The following is an 11,004-nucleotide window of genomic DNA, read 5'->3' as shown; positions in this document are numbered from 1 at the left end:
CACACACACACACACACACACACACACACACACACACACACACACACTCTAGGACGCCCAAAGCAACCCCAACACACACACACACACGTTTTCCGAGGGGGAACTTGCGCCCGCGCCCGTTACACACCTACAGCACCCACCACCCCGTCCCTTCCCTCCCATCTTGTCAACAAGATTAGCGCGTGCTCCGCCGGGCCTGGCAGGAAAGTTGCAGACCGCCACAGGTACCTCAGCTCCCTTCCCAAGACTGGCTGGGCCTTGGGCTCCCTGCAGCGACCCCTCGGCCAACGGCCCTGCAGTGGTCGGCTGCCACCGGGGAGTGCGGCCCCGCCAGCTCGGGCCCGTCGCCTCGGAAAGACAGAACGTTCCAGTCTAGTGTCTCCTTGACGCAGCCCCCAACAACCCCTGCGCCGCGACAGACGTCGAGTCAGAATTCTACCAGCCGACACTGCGTCCCGAGCCCCGAGCAACTTTGCTCCCGAGCCCAGTCCCGCGGAGAAGTAACCTGAGCGCCTAGGGTGCGGGCGCTGGTGGGCGGGTCGTGGTTAGCGAACCAAACTCAGCGCTTCTCGGTGACGGGCAGATGTTTCAGCCAATAGCTAGGCAAGTCGCCTCTCCGCCCCGCCTTCTCCCGCGTCCGTTGATGGGTGGCTGCTCCGCGAGCCCTCCGTTGGTCCAGCGAAGCGCTCCTTCCCGGACTGTCCTGTGCCTTGTGCTCTCGCCTGCGCCATCGCCCTCCCCCAAGCCCTCTGTGAGCCTTCCCAGCCAACACGACCCCCCTCCCTCGCCTCCAGTCCCTTTTCAGGGAACCCCCCCACCCCGGGCTAAACCACTGCGCAGGGAGTGGCCGGAAAGGGCGCCTGCCTTCAGGATCCCTTAGAAGGACGGGTGTTTGTGGAGGTTGTCCTTATGAGGACGGCCCAAGAAAATGTGGGGAAAAGCCCGCTTTAAACGCACGAAAGGTGTATTTAGTCCCTCGGTATCAGTGCCCGTAGTTCGCGGGGATGCGGGGGGGGGGGGGATAAGGACCAGCTGAGCTCATTTACCCTTGTTTACTTAGATAAGTGGCGCTGCGTCCCGCAGGTGTTTGGGTTTTAGTTTATAATCTCAGGTGATTCTGATGCGAACCATTGGTATAACCTGAAAGTTGTGAGCAGTGATTTTCCAAATTCAATAACCTGCTATGTGAACTGTGATTTTCTATGATTCTATTTTCCTCTTTGAGTATTGGTGGGTATTAGATGATGGTCCATTTTCACTCTTCATTTTCACTCCTTCCAAAGTGCACGCGCTGAAAACTGTCCCAAGTGTCTTAGGGAGATTTGTATTCGCGGGCCTTTTTGAAGCTAGCCAGAGTGAATCGTTTCAACTGTAGTTCTTTTCAGAGCTGAGGGAGCATGAGCCATTTGCAGAACTTACTGTTAGATACCCTCCTGGGAACAAAGCATGTGGACAGTGCAGCCCTCATCAAACTCCAAGAACGAAGCTTGTGTGTAGCATCACCAGGATTTAGTGTAAGGAAAAGCAAGCTTGGGCATAAGCATTTTAACAAACTTTCTCTGTAAAGAGCCATAGTAAGTATTTTAGGTTTCTGAGCTATATGGCCTCTGTCACAACTACACAGCTACTATGCAGTTTTAGTGGGAAAATGGGCATAGACAATACATAAAAGAATGGATGTGACTATGTTCCAACAAATCTTTATGTACGAACACTGAAATGTGAATTTCATGCAATTTTTACATATCACAAAATCTTATTCTATTATTTTTTCCCAATGACTTAAAAATGTAAAAGCTATTCTTAGCTTGCAGGACTACAAAAACAGACAGTGGGCCAAATTTGGCCAGCCTGCCATAGTTTGCCCACTCCTACTCTCTTTAACTTCTGCAGATAATGCCTGGTGATGTCCGAACACTTGTGAATGGATTCGCCAAGAACCCTTTGCAAACCAGAAGAGAAGGATTGTATTTCAAGGAAAAGGACTACAAATGTATCCGGGCAGATGACTATTCTCTTTATGCTAAGAATGTGAGTGTGCAAGATTTGAAGACAGCTAGGTAAAAAACCTTATGAAAAGAATTTTATTACAATTTGCCGTGTCCCTCCTGATCCCATTTATAAAACGATCTAAGCCCATTACTACAGTAGCAATATCTGAGACAGCAGTCTAATGCTAAGAAGACATATGTAAAAGAAAGTACAAACAGAGAACCTAGTTGAGAAACATTCATTCCAGAATCTATCAACTGTAACTTACCTGAAGTATCTCTTTTAACTATTCCATACTCTACACCCTCCTCCTTTAAAAAAAAAAAAAATTCTTTTGCTTAAAACCTCTCTTGGCTCTCTGTTGCTTATAAGGAAATAAGGAGATGAAATTCAGATTTACTGGATGCCTTATCTTATGGGTTAAGCACACTTCATCTGCCTTATAAAGTAAGTAGCCTCATTTTACTGGATCGAGGAAACAGAGTTCACAAGGTTAAATAACTCTTCCTTAGCCATGCAGCAGAAAATGAAGGTTCTGGGATTCAAGCCCAAAGCTGTCCAATTCCAAAATGTATTACCTTCTCATTTTTAAAAAAGATTTTATTTATTTATTTGAGAGAGAGCGAGAGACAGCTAGTGAGAGAGAGCATGAGCAGGGAGGAGAAGGAGAAGCAGACTCCCGCTGGACTCCCACTGAGCAGGGAGCCTGACACAGGGCTCAATCCCAGGACTCTGGGATCATGACCTGAGCTGAAGGCTGACACTTCATGGACTGAGTCATCCAGGAGCCACCCAGATGCCCCTATTAAATCAGTCATTCTCAATGGGATAGGGGTATATTACAATCAGCTGGGGAACTTTTTCAGCCTACACATGCTGTTATTACAAGTCTGAAATTTTTTGAGCAAAGACAACTAAATTAGTGGAAAAGGGTGAAGAGTCCAGAACTAGATATGCGTGTATGGAAGTAAAGAAATGGCACAAATTGTGGTTGGAGTGTAACTGCTAGTCCTGTGACTAGAACCAAAACAAGGACATTCTTGTTTTACTCTTATCCAGGAAAACACTGGTGTGGTTGTTGTGAAGACCCATCTGTATCTTCTGGTGGCAACTTACACTGAAGGCATGTATCCTAGTGTTTGTGTGGAAGCCACAGAGAAGCTGGGTAAGTTTGTCTCCCCATGCCTGTCTCTGTTCCTTATGGTAATCGGACCTTCTGACTGCCAGTAACTGAGAGCCAGTACAAACCGCCTAGGGCAGAAGAGAGGAATTTATTAAAAGGATACTGGGGTTACTTTTAGATTCACTGGAACAAGGGAGTGCAACTGAGCCACAGTGAAAATGGACTCCAGGGAGAGGAATATTGCTAGAATATGCTTCTCTAGTCTCTGTTTCTGAGAGGGTCAGCTTTGTTCTGTCCCATTGCAAAGCCTCCATTCCTGGCTGGTATCGTGGCCAAGTCTCACATCCTGCCTCTTAATTTCGTTCTTTCTTTTTTTTCTTTTTTCACTTTTTAAAGATTTTATTTATTTGACAGAGAGAGCGAGAGAGGGAACACAAGCAGGGGGAGTGGGAGAGGGAGAAGCAGGCCTCCCGCCGAGCAGGGAGCCCGATGCAGGGCTCGATCCCAGGACCCTGGGATCGTGACCTGAGCTGAAGGCAGACACTCAACGCCTGAGCCACCCAGGCGCCCCTCTTAATTTCTTTTAAGACCCTGATTTGAGGGCGCCTGGGTGGCTCAGGCATTAAGCGTCTGCCTTCAGCTCAGGTCACGGTCCCAGGGTCCTGGGATCGAGCCCCGCATCGGGCTCCCTGCTCCACGGAAGCCTGCTTCTCCCTCTCCCACTCCCCCTGCTGTGTTCCCTCTCTCACTGTGTTTCTCTCTGTCAAGTAAATAAATAAAATATTTAAAAAAAATAATTCTAGGAGATAGATATATCTTTGAGAGCAGGGACTGGGTCTTAACTATCCAGTCATCCATGTATCTCCAGTATCTAGCATGTGGTAGTCACTCCCAATGTCTGTGGAATAAATATAATGAAGCATGTTGTGGTGATAATTTGTTGCTCACAGATAATAACCATGTTCTGTTTCCTTTCAGGAGAATATCTAAGAGGAAAAGGAAATTAAGTCATCAGAGGACTATGAAAGACAGCTTTTATTATTTTAGGAAATAGATCCTAAAGAAAAAGTCATGCCTTATTTTGTGGTTGAAACACTAGGAAGATGCTACTAAAAAGGAAGAATGAGTTAAGGGAGCAATTTTTCTTATTTCAGGAGATCCTCTTCTTTAATTGGAATTCTTTGATGAGCTTTGCTTGGTTTTTTTAAATGTTGGTCATTGACATGCGTGTGACCAACCTGATCACTGCCCAGGGCATATCTGCTCAGAGACTCTTCCATGAGTGTCTTGCACTCCCATGCATCTTGCTGGGTATGCCAAGAATTCAAGGCTCTAACAACTCTTCATCCAGACCATTTCCCAGGGTGATTTTGCAGAAAGCAACCTTGAACAACGTAGTAATGCCTCCCTTCAGAACAAAGAGCAAACTCTCTTACTGCTTGCTATAAAAGAGGTAAGTTCCCTGAACTCAGAGCTGTAATGCAGCTCACTACATGTGTGACATCCATCTGGTCCACATCACCTCTGTAGGACTTGGGGAGAAGGGCAACACAAAGGCCACACTTGGGGCCACTAGTCAAGGTATTTAATGGACATTCCACACTCCCCACCATCTGCAGACATCTGATTTGTTGAACATTGGGAAGACCTTTCAAAAGTCAACTCAAAAGAATTTTTTAAGAATCAACTCAAAAAGATTTTTTACTTTATCTCCTTGACTTCCTCCTAGTCCACACAACTTAGTATGGTTAATGAATGCAACCTTCTCCAGAAAAGGTCATCTCCTCTTGGTCACCTCCTGGGTGATGATCAGGACAATAAGGGTGGGGAGCTATAGAACCTATTTTGAAAATTCAGGATTCCACCCTGATCATTTCTGGGCATGATACATCTTTCTTTCCCTTAGTGGCAACTCCAGGCCAACCTGGTTGGTACACTCTCAGGTGTCCCTGAGAAGGGAACACTTTACACCACTGTCATTAAGTCTTAGACCTCTTGCAGTTCTTGGCATTATCAAGCAGCAAGGTATAATTTTCTGGATTCCAAAAACATGCTATCTGGGGCTTTCCAAGTAGATCTGCCTATAGATTTTGGCGTCAGTCCTCATGCAAATGGTTTCTCCTTGTAAATCAGCACATTGACATCTAGACTTTATAACTTAGCCATGTGGATTATATACTCACTCTCCACATGCTGTCACACTGGTGTTTTGAGCCTCTAAGGCAGAAGGTCTGACTCTAAAGTAATCTCTAAAGTGCTAAAGGCCATCATGAAGCCTCTTACCTGCTCACCAGCTGGTCAGCCAGCCTTTCCTGGACACATACCCACTGCACTGCTGGGAGCCTCATGGGGCCCTTTTTGTAAACCTCCTCAAGGCAAATGCCCCACTGTCTGGAGCCCTCCTATGCACATCTGTCTAGTTACTTCCTATAATTCTCATCACAAAGTTCCAACTATATCCAGCTATTCAGAGAGACCCACAAAAGTGACCCTTTGGTGGTAGCCACAGAATTCCTGCAGAGGTGCCCAGGGACCAGATGATCTTCTGAAACATCAGGGGTCTCCAAGTGAGGGAGATGTGTGTCCTGGTGGTCCACAAAGACTTTAGATGGGGCACACAGGCGCGAATGGAGTGAAGTGATTGATTTTTCCCCAGATCTTCAATTTCCATATGTACTTGCCTAAAGCTGCTGAGACTGAGGAGTCCTGTCAGCTTTGCTTCCCACCTCCCCTCCCCAAGCTCCCTTCCCCCAGGATACAAAAGAAAGGTGTACTCTCATCCAGCCCCAATCTTACTGCCGATGCTTGGCTTGGAGTGCAAAACCTGCAGTGTGTGAGGGAAAGGAAAACTCTCAATATTTTTTAATGTTTTAAAATCCATCCTCTGTTGTCAAAAATTACATCATATGTGAAGGAGAGATCCATGAGAATAAAGTAAAAAGAGCATTAGTGAGAAATAGTGAAAATCTTTATGTCATTTGTCTTGGAGAGGAAGGTTCTATGTCTTATCTATCTATATTTCTTAAAATTCAGAAGCAAGATGATTGTCATAGGACATGTATTAACATGATTTTTTTTTAAGATTTTATTTATTTATTTGACGGAGAGAGACACAGTGAGAGAGGGAACACAAGCAGGGGAAGTGGGAGAGGGAGAAGCAGGCTTCCCGCTGAGCAGGGAGCCCCATGCGGGGCTCAATCCCAGGACCCTGGGATCATGACCTGAGCCAAAGGCAGACGCTTAACGACTGAGCCACCCAGGCGCCCCTGTATTAACATGATTACTTGGATTGAAAAATGAGAAACCTTCTCTGATAGGAAGTAATTTTATTTGGCTGATTATTTAACAATGAGGACTGGCTTTGCCAATAAGAATGTCACAGATGTTTTTCATAATTAAGTCTGCAGCTTCCAGATGTTAATGAAAATATATTTTCAAGTATATGATAAGGTAGAAGGACTTGATTTTTAAAAATTGTCTTAGCAAAAGTGTATTGAAATTAACATTTTGGGGGCACCTGGGTGGCTCAGTTGGTTAAGCGACTGCCTTCGGCTCAGGTCATGATCCCAGGGTCCTGGGATCGAGCCCCACATCGGGTTCCCCACTCGGCGGGAAACCTGCTTCTCCCTCTCCCACTCCCCCTGTTTGTGTTCCCTCTCTCGCTGTGTGTGTGTCTGTCTCTCTCTATCAATTAAATAAATAAATAAAATCTTAAAAAAAATTAACTTTTACTTTCTGAATCCTTTGTGAGTATATCAATTTAAACAAGGTGTCTCTAAGTGAAAAAATAGCAGATATAATTGATAATCATTTGATAAATCTTCACAAAGCTTTGTTAGTATGATCCCAGAATCTAAGACCCTAACGACACTTATGGCTGGATAACAAATCCTTAACAGGTTGAGTTGTTCCCAAGTCTTTGCTTTCAACAAAACTGAAGAAAGACCTAATTAAGTTGCCAGCTAATAGATCATCGAAAATATATATTTTTTAAGATTTTATTGATTTACTTGAGAGAGAGAGAGATAGGGAGAGGGAGAAGCAGGCTTCTCATGGAGCAGGGAGCCCGATGCGGGGCTCCATCCCAGGACCCTGAGATCATGACCTGAGCCAAAGGCAGACGCTTAACTGACTCAGCCACCCAAGCACCCTAAAAACAATTTTTGATGATAGATCATTATATAGTTTTTAATCATATAACACAGAGGTATTCAGAGAATTGGCTGACATTCCTATAATGAAATTTTTCTTTCCCCATCTAATTTATGCAAATTACGTTCCTCAGAGCTTGTCTATAAAAATGAAAAATAGGAAGAGAATTAATGTTGATTCCAGTCTCATACTAGCAATGAGGAATATTCATCCACAGACATAATTACTTGGAAAAATTCAACCCCACCAATGGTCATTAAGAGCTATCTTTCCAATAAAATCTTACTTTTCGTGTTCAATAGTTATTAATATTTAAAATAAATAATACAAAATATAATTTATAATATATAATTTATATTAAAATAATATAAAATAATATAAAATTCAAAATAATGTTTTGATCAATTGTGGACCAAGGATATTGTAATGATGATAAAAGATGAAACAGGGCGCCTGGGTGGCTCAGTTGGTTAAGTGACTGCCGTCGGCTCAGGTCATGATCCTGGAGTCCCGGGATCGAGTCCCGCATTGGGCTCCCTGCTTGGCAGGGAGTCTGCTTCTCCCTCTGACCCTCTTCCCTCTCTTGCTCTCTATCTCTCATTCTCTCTCTCTCAAATAAATAAATAAAATCTTTAAAAAAAAAATAAAAGATGAAACAACATTTAGAGCCCTGTGGTCACAGGAAATAACATTTTTTTTCAAAGATTTTACTTATTTATTTGAGTGAAAGAGAATGAGAGATAGAGAGCACGAGAGGGAAGAGGGTCAGAGGGAGAAGCAGACTCCCTGCTGAGCAGGGAGCCCGATGTGGGACTCGATCCCGGGACTCCAGGATCATGACCTGAGCCGAAGGCAGTCGCCCAACCAACTAAGCCACCCAGGCACCCAGGAAATAACATTTTATTTTATTTTTTTAACTTTTTATTTATTTATTCATGAGAGACAGAGAGAGGCAGAGAGAGAAGCAGGCTCCCAAGGAGCAGGGAGCCTGATGCGGGACTCGATTCCAGGACCCTGGGATCATGACCTGAGCCGAAGGCAGACGCTTAACCATCTGAGCCACCCAGACGCCCCAGGAAATAACATTTAAAATAGAGTCAGTTTTTGTACACATTTTTGTTCCAGATAAAGCATAAAATACAGCAGTATATAATTCTATGAGAAAAATAGAATGACAATATGAGTACTAGAAGAAAAATGACATTTTAAAACTTCCAACTGTTAAAGAACTGTTTTGCACATTTTTAGTGGATGATTATAAATATCAAATTGCTCTGAAATCTAGATTCTACTTGATACATTTAAAAGCCTGACATAGGGGCGCCTGGGTCGCTCAGTTATTAAGCGTCTGCCTTCAGCTCAGGTCATGATCCCAGGATCAAGCCCCACACTGGGCTCCCTGCTCTGCGGGAAGCCTGCTTCTCCCCCTCCCACTCCCCCTGCTTGTGTTCCCTCTCTCGCTGTGTCTCTGTCAAATAAATAAATAAAATCTTAAAAAAAAAAAAAACCTGATATAGGGGCACCTGGGTGGCTCAGTTGGTTAAGCGACTACCTTCCGCTCAGGTCACAATCCCGGGGTCCTGGGATCAAGTCCCACATCTGGCTCCCTCCGCTCTGTAGGAAGCCTGCTTCTCCCTCTGCCTGCCACTCCCCCTGCTTGTGCTTGCTCTCTCTGTGAAATAAATAAATAAAATTTAAAAAAAATAAAATCTTTAAAAAAAATAAAAGCCTGGGCGCCTGGGTGGCTCAGTTGGTTAAGCGACTGCCTTCGGCTCAGGTCATGATCCTGGAGTCCCTGGATCGAGTCCCGCATCGGGCTCCCCGCTCAGTGGGGAGTCTGCTTCTCCCTCTGACCCTCTTCCCTCTCGTGCTCTCTATCTCTCATTCTCTCTCTCTCTCTCTCTCTCAAATAAATAAATAAAATTTAAAAAAAATAAATAAAAAATAAAAAAAATAAAAAAAATAAAAGCCTGATATAACAGTTTTTAAATGTTAGTATTTATGGCCAGAAATCGTATCTTTTGCACTATTTAAATTTGAGATTAAATATTTTAGATATTAATTTTATTATTTTTTTAAGATTTTTTTATTTATTGAGAGAGAGAGAGGGCACAGAGGGAGAGTGAGAGGGAGAAACAGACTCCCCGCTGAGCAAGGAGCCACCCCCGTATCATGACCTGAAGCCGAAGGCAGACACCTAACTGACAGAGCCGCCCACACGCCCCTAGATATCAACTTTAAAATGTGAGAGGGGACAGACAGTTTTTGAAAACGTTTTGTCTATTTGAGAATAAAGTGTGAAGATCACTGCCCAGAGCAAGCAGTGCCTTGGACGTTGAGTCACATGGATTCATGCCCAGGAAGATGGCGGAGGCAGGTAGCCAAAGAAGCAGTCCCCAGAAGATGGGGGCAGAGGACCCCACCAGGCTGACTCCAAGCCCTCTCTCCCAGAGCTCTCCTAAGTCCCTGCTCTTGGGATTTGCCCCATCAACCTCAGGGGGAAGTGCCCATGGAGAGAGGGGAGAAATAGCCCAGAGAAAGTCCTACAGGCACGAAAGCTACCATGAACAACCCAGACTCCAGCTGCCCCAGCTCCTCCAGGGAAAAGTGTCAACCCTTGCTCTGCTCCAGAACCGTGGGTCATCGCTGAGCTGCTGGGCTCCGGAACCGCGGGTCATCACTGAGCTGCTGGGCTGCCAACGCGTGGGCTTGGTCACCAGAGTAGCTGTTGCCTCAAGGTGACTCAGCAGCACTGTGCAAAAGCCTCTGAAAGGGCCGGGACCCCGCTGGACCTCTGGAAGAGATTGTTCTAGGCCCCCAGGCCCATTTAACTTACAGCAGCAGCAACTACACCTCAGATCAGTGCCTGCGCCCCATTCCTAATGCAGAAGATCTCGTTTGTTCTGCTCCAATGTAAACCTTTGCGGAGAGTCTTTAGAGGCCAGAGATGTGGGGGATCATGAAATACTGCCACTGCAAAAGTTACCACCCAATCCCAAAATTTGGATCTTGAGAGGGAACTGGAGCAGGATATGCTTTAAGAAAAGCAACCTGTTGGGGGTGCCTGGGGGGGCTCAGTTAAGCGTCTGCCTTCTGCTTAGGTCATGATCTCAGGGTCCTGGGATGGAGCCCAACATCGGGCTCCCTCCTGAGCAGGAAGTCTGTTTCTCCCTCTCCCTCTGCCTCTCTCCCTGCTCATGCTCTCTCTCTGTATCTCTCTGTCTCAAATGAATAAAAATCTTAAAGAAAGAAAGAAAGAGAGAGAGAGAGAGAGAAAGAAAGAAAGAAAGAAAGAAAAAGAAAAGAAAGAAAGAAAGAAAGGAAGGAAGGAAGGAAGGAAGAAAGAAGAAAGAAAGAAAGAAAAGCAACTTGTTGGTGCCTGAGGGGCTCAGTCGTTAAGCATCTGCCTTCAGCTCAGGTCATGATCCCAGGGTGCTGGGATCCAGCCCCGCGTGGGGCTCCCTGCTCAGTGTGGAGTCTGCTTCTCCCTCTGCCTTTGCCCCTCCCCCCTGCTCATGCTCACGCTCTCTCTAATAAATAAATAAAATCTTAAAAAAAAAAACTCTAGAAAAGCAATCTGTTTTGTGGGGTGGCCATCTGCCTCCAGCAACAAAGAGGACTGACAGGGCGCCTGGGTGGCTCAGTTGGTTGGGCGACTGCCTTCGGCTCAGGTCATGATCCCGGAGTCCCGGGATCGAGTCCCGCATCGGGCTCCCGGCTCAGCGGGGAGCCTGCTT

General features: G+C 45.5%; 2 protein-coding genes across 11 annotated transcripts in view; one reads left to right on the top strand and one right to left on the bottom strand.

Annotated features, from left to right (window-relative positions):
- FAM228B (family with sequence similarity 228 member B) overlaps positions 1 to 11,004 on the bottom strand; it is a 52,961-nt gene that overhangs the window by 28,519 nt on the left and 13,438 nt on the right. For 7 of the 9 annotated variants that reach the window (XM_025867817.2, XM_025867820.2, XM_025867824.2 and 4 more), the window contains exon 1: positions 229 to 597. The exons of 1 other annotated variant lie outside the window; for it this stretch is intronic. The gene's annotated coding sequence lies outside the window, so the exon portion shown is untranslated. Of the gene's footprint in view, positions 1 to 87; positions 108 to 228; positions 598 to 11,004 lie in introns of those variants that run through there. One more of the 9 variants, XM_073897054.1, reaches the window with a different exon arrangement.
- PFN4 (profilin family member 4) lies at positions 663 to 6,145 on the top strand. Of its 2 annotated transcripts, none has more exons than XM_025867827.2 (5): positions 663 to 751; positions 1,386 to 1,514; positions 1,894 to 2,031; positions 3,052 to 3,157; positions 4,094 to 6,145. In XM_025867827.2, exons 2-5 carry the CDS (start codon positions 1,398 to 1,400, stop codon positions 4,120 to 4,122), a joined length of 390 nt encoding a protein of 129 aa, XP_025723612.1. In that variant the 5' UTR covers positions 663 to 751; positions 1,386 to 1,397; the 3' UTR covers positions 4,123 to 6,145. The 2 variants fall into 2 exon arrangements, with proteins under 2 accessions (XP_025723612.1, XP_073753163.1); XM_073897062.1 differs by lacking the exon at positions 663 to 751 and adding an exon at positions 874 to 962.

This window comes from Callorhinus ursinus, unplaced genomic scaffold, assembly GCF_003265705.2.
Source record: "Callorhinus ursinus isolate GAN/ISIS: 27379988/994484 unplaced genomic scaffold, GSC_fseal_2.0 scaffold10, whole genome shotgun sequence".
Lineage (NCBI taxonomy): Eukaryota > Metazoa > Chordata > Mammalia > Carnivora > Otariidae > Callorhinus > Callorhinus ursinus.
Note: the sequence above shows the minus strand (reverse complement) of the source record. Positions and strands in the feature narration are given on the sequence as shown.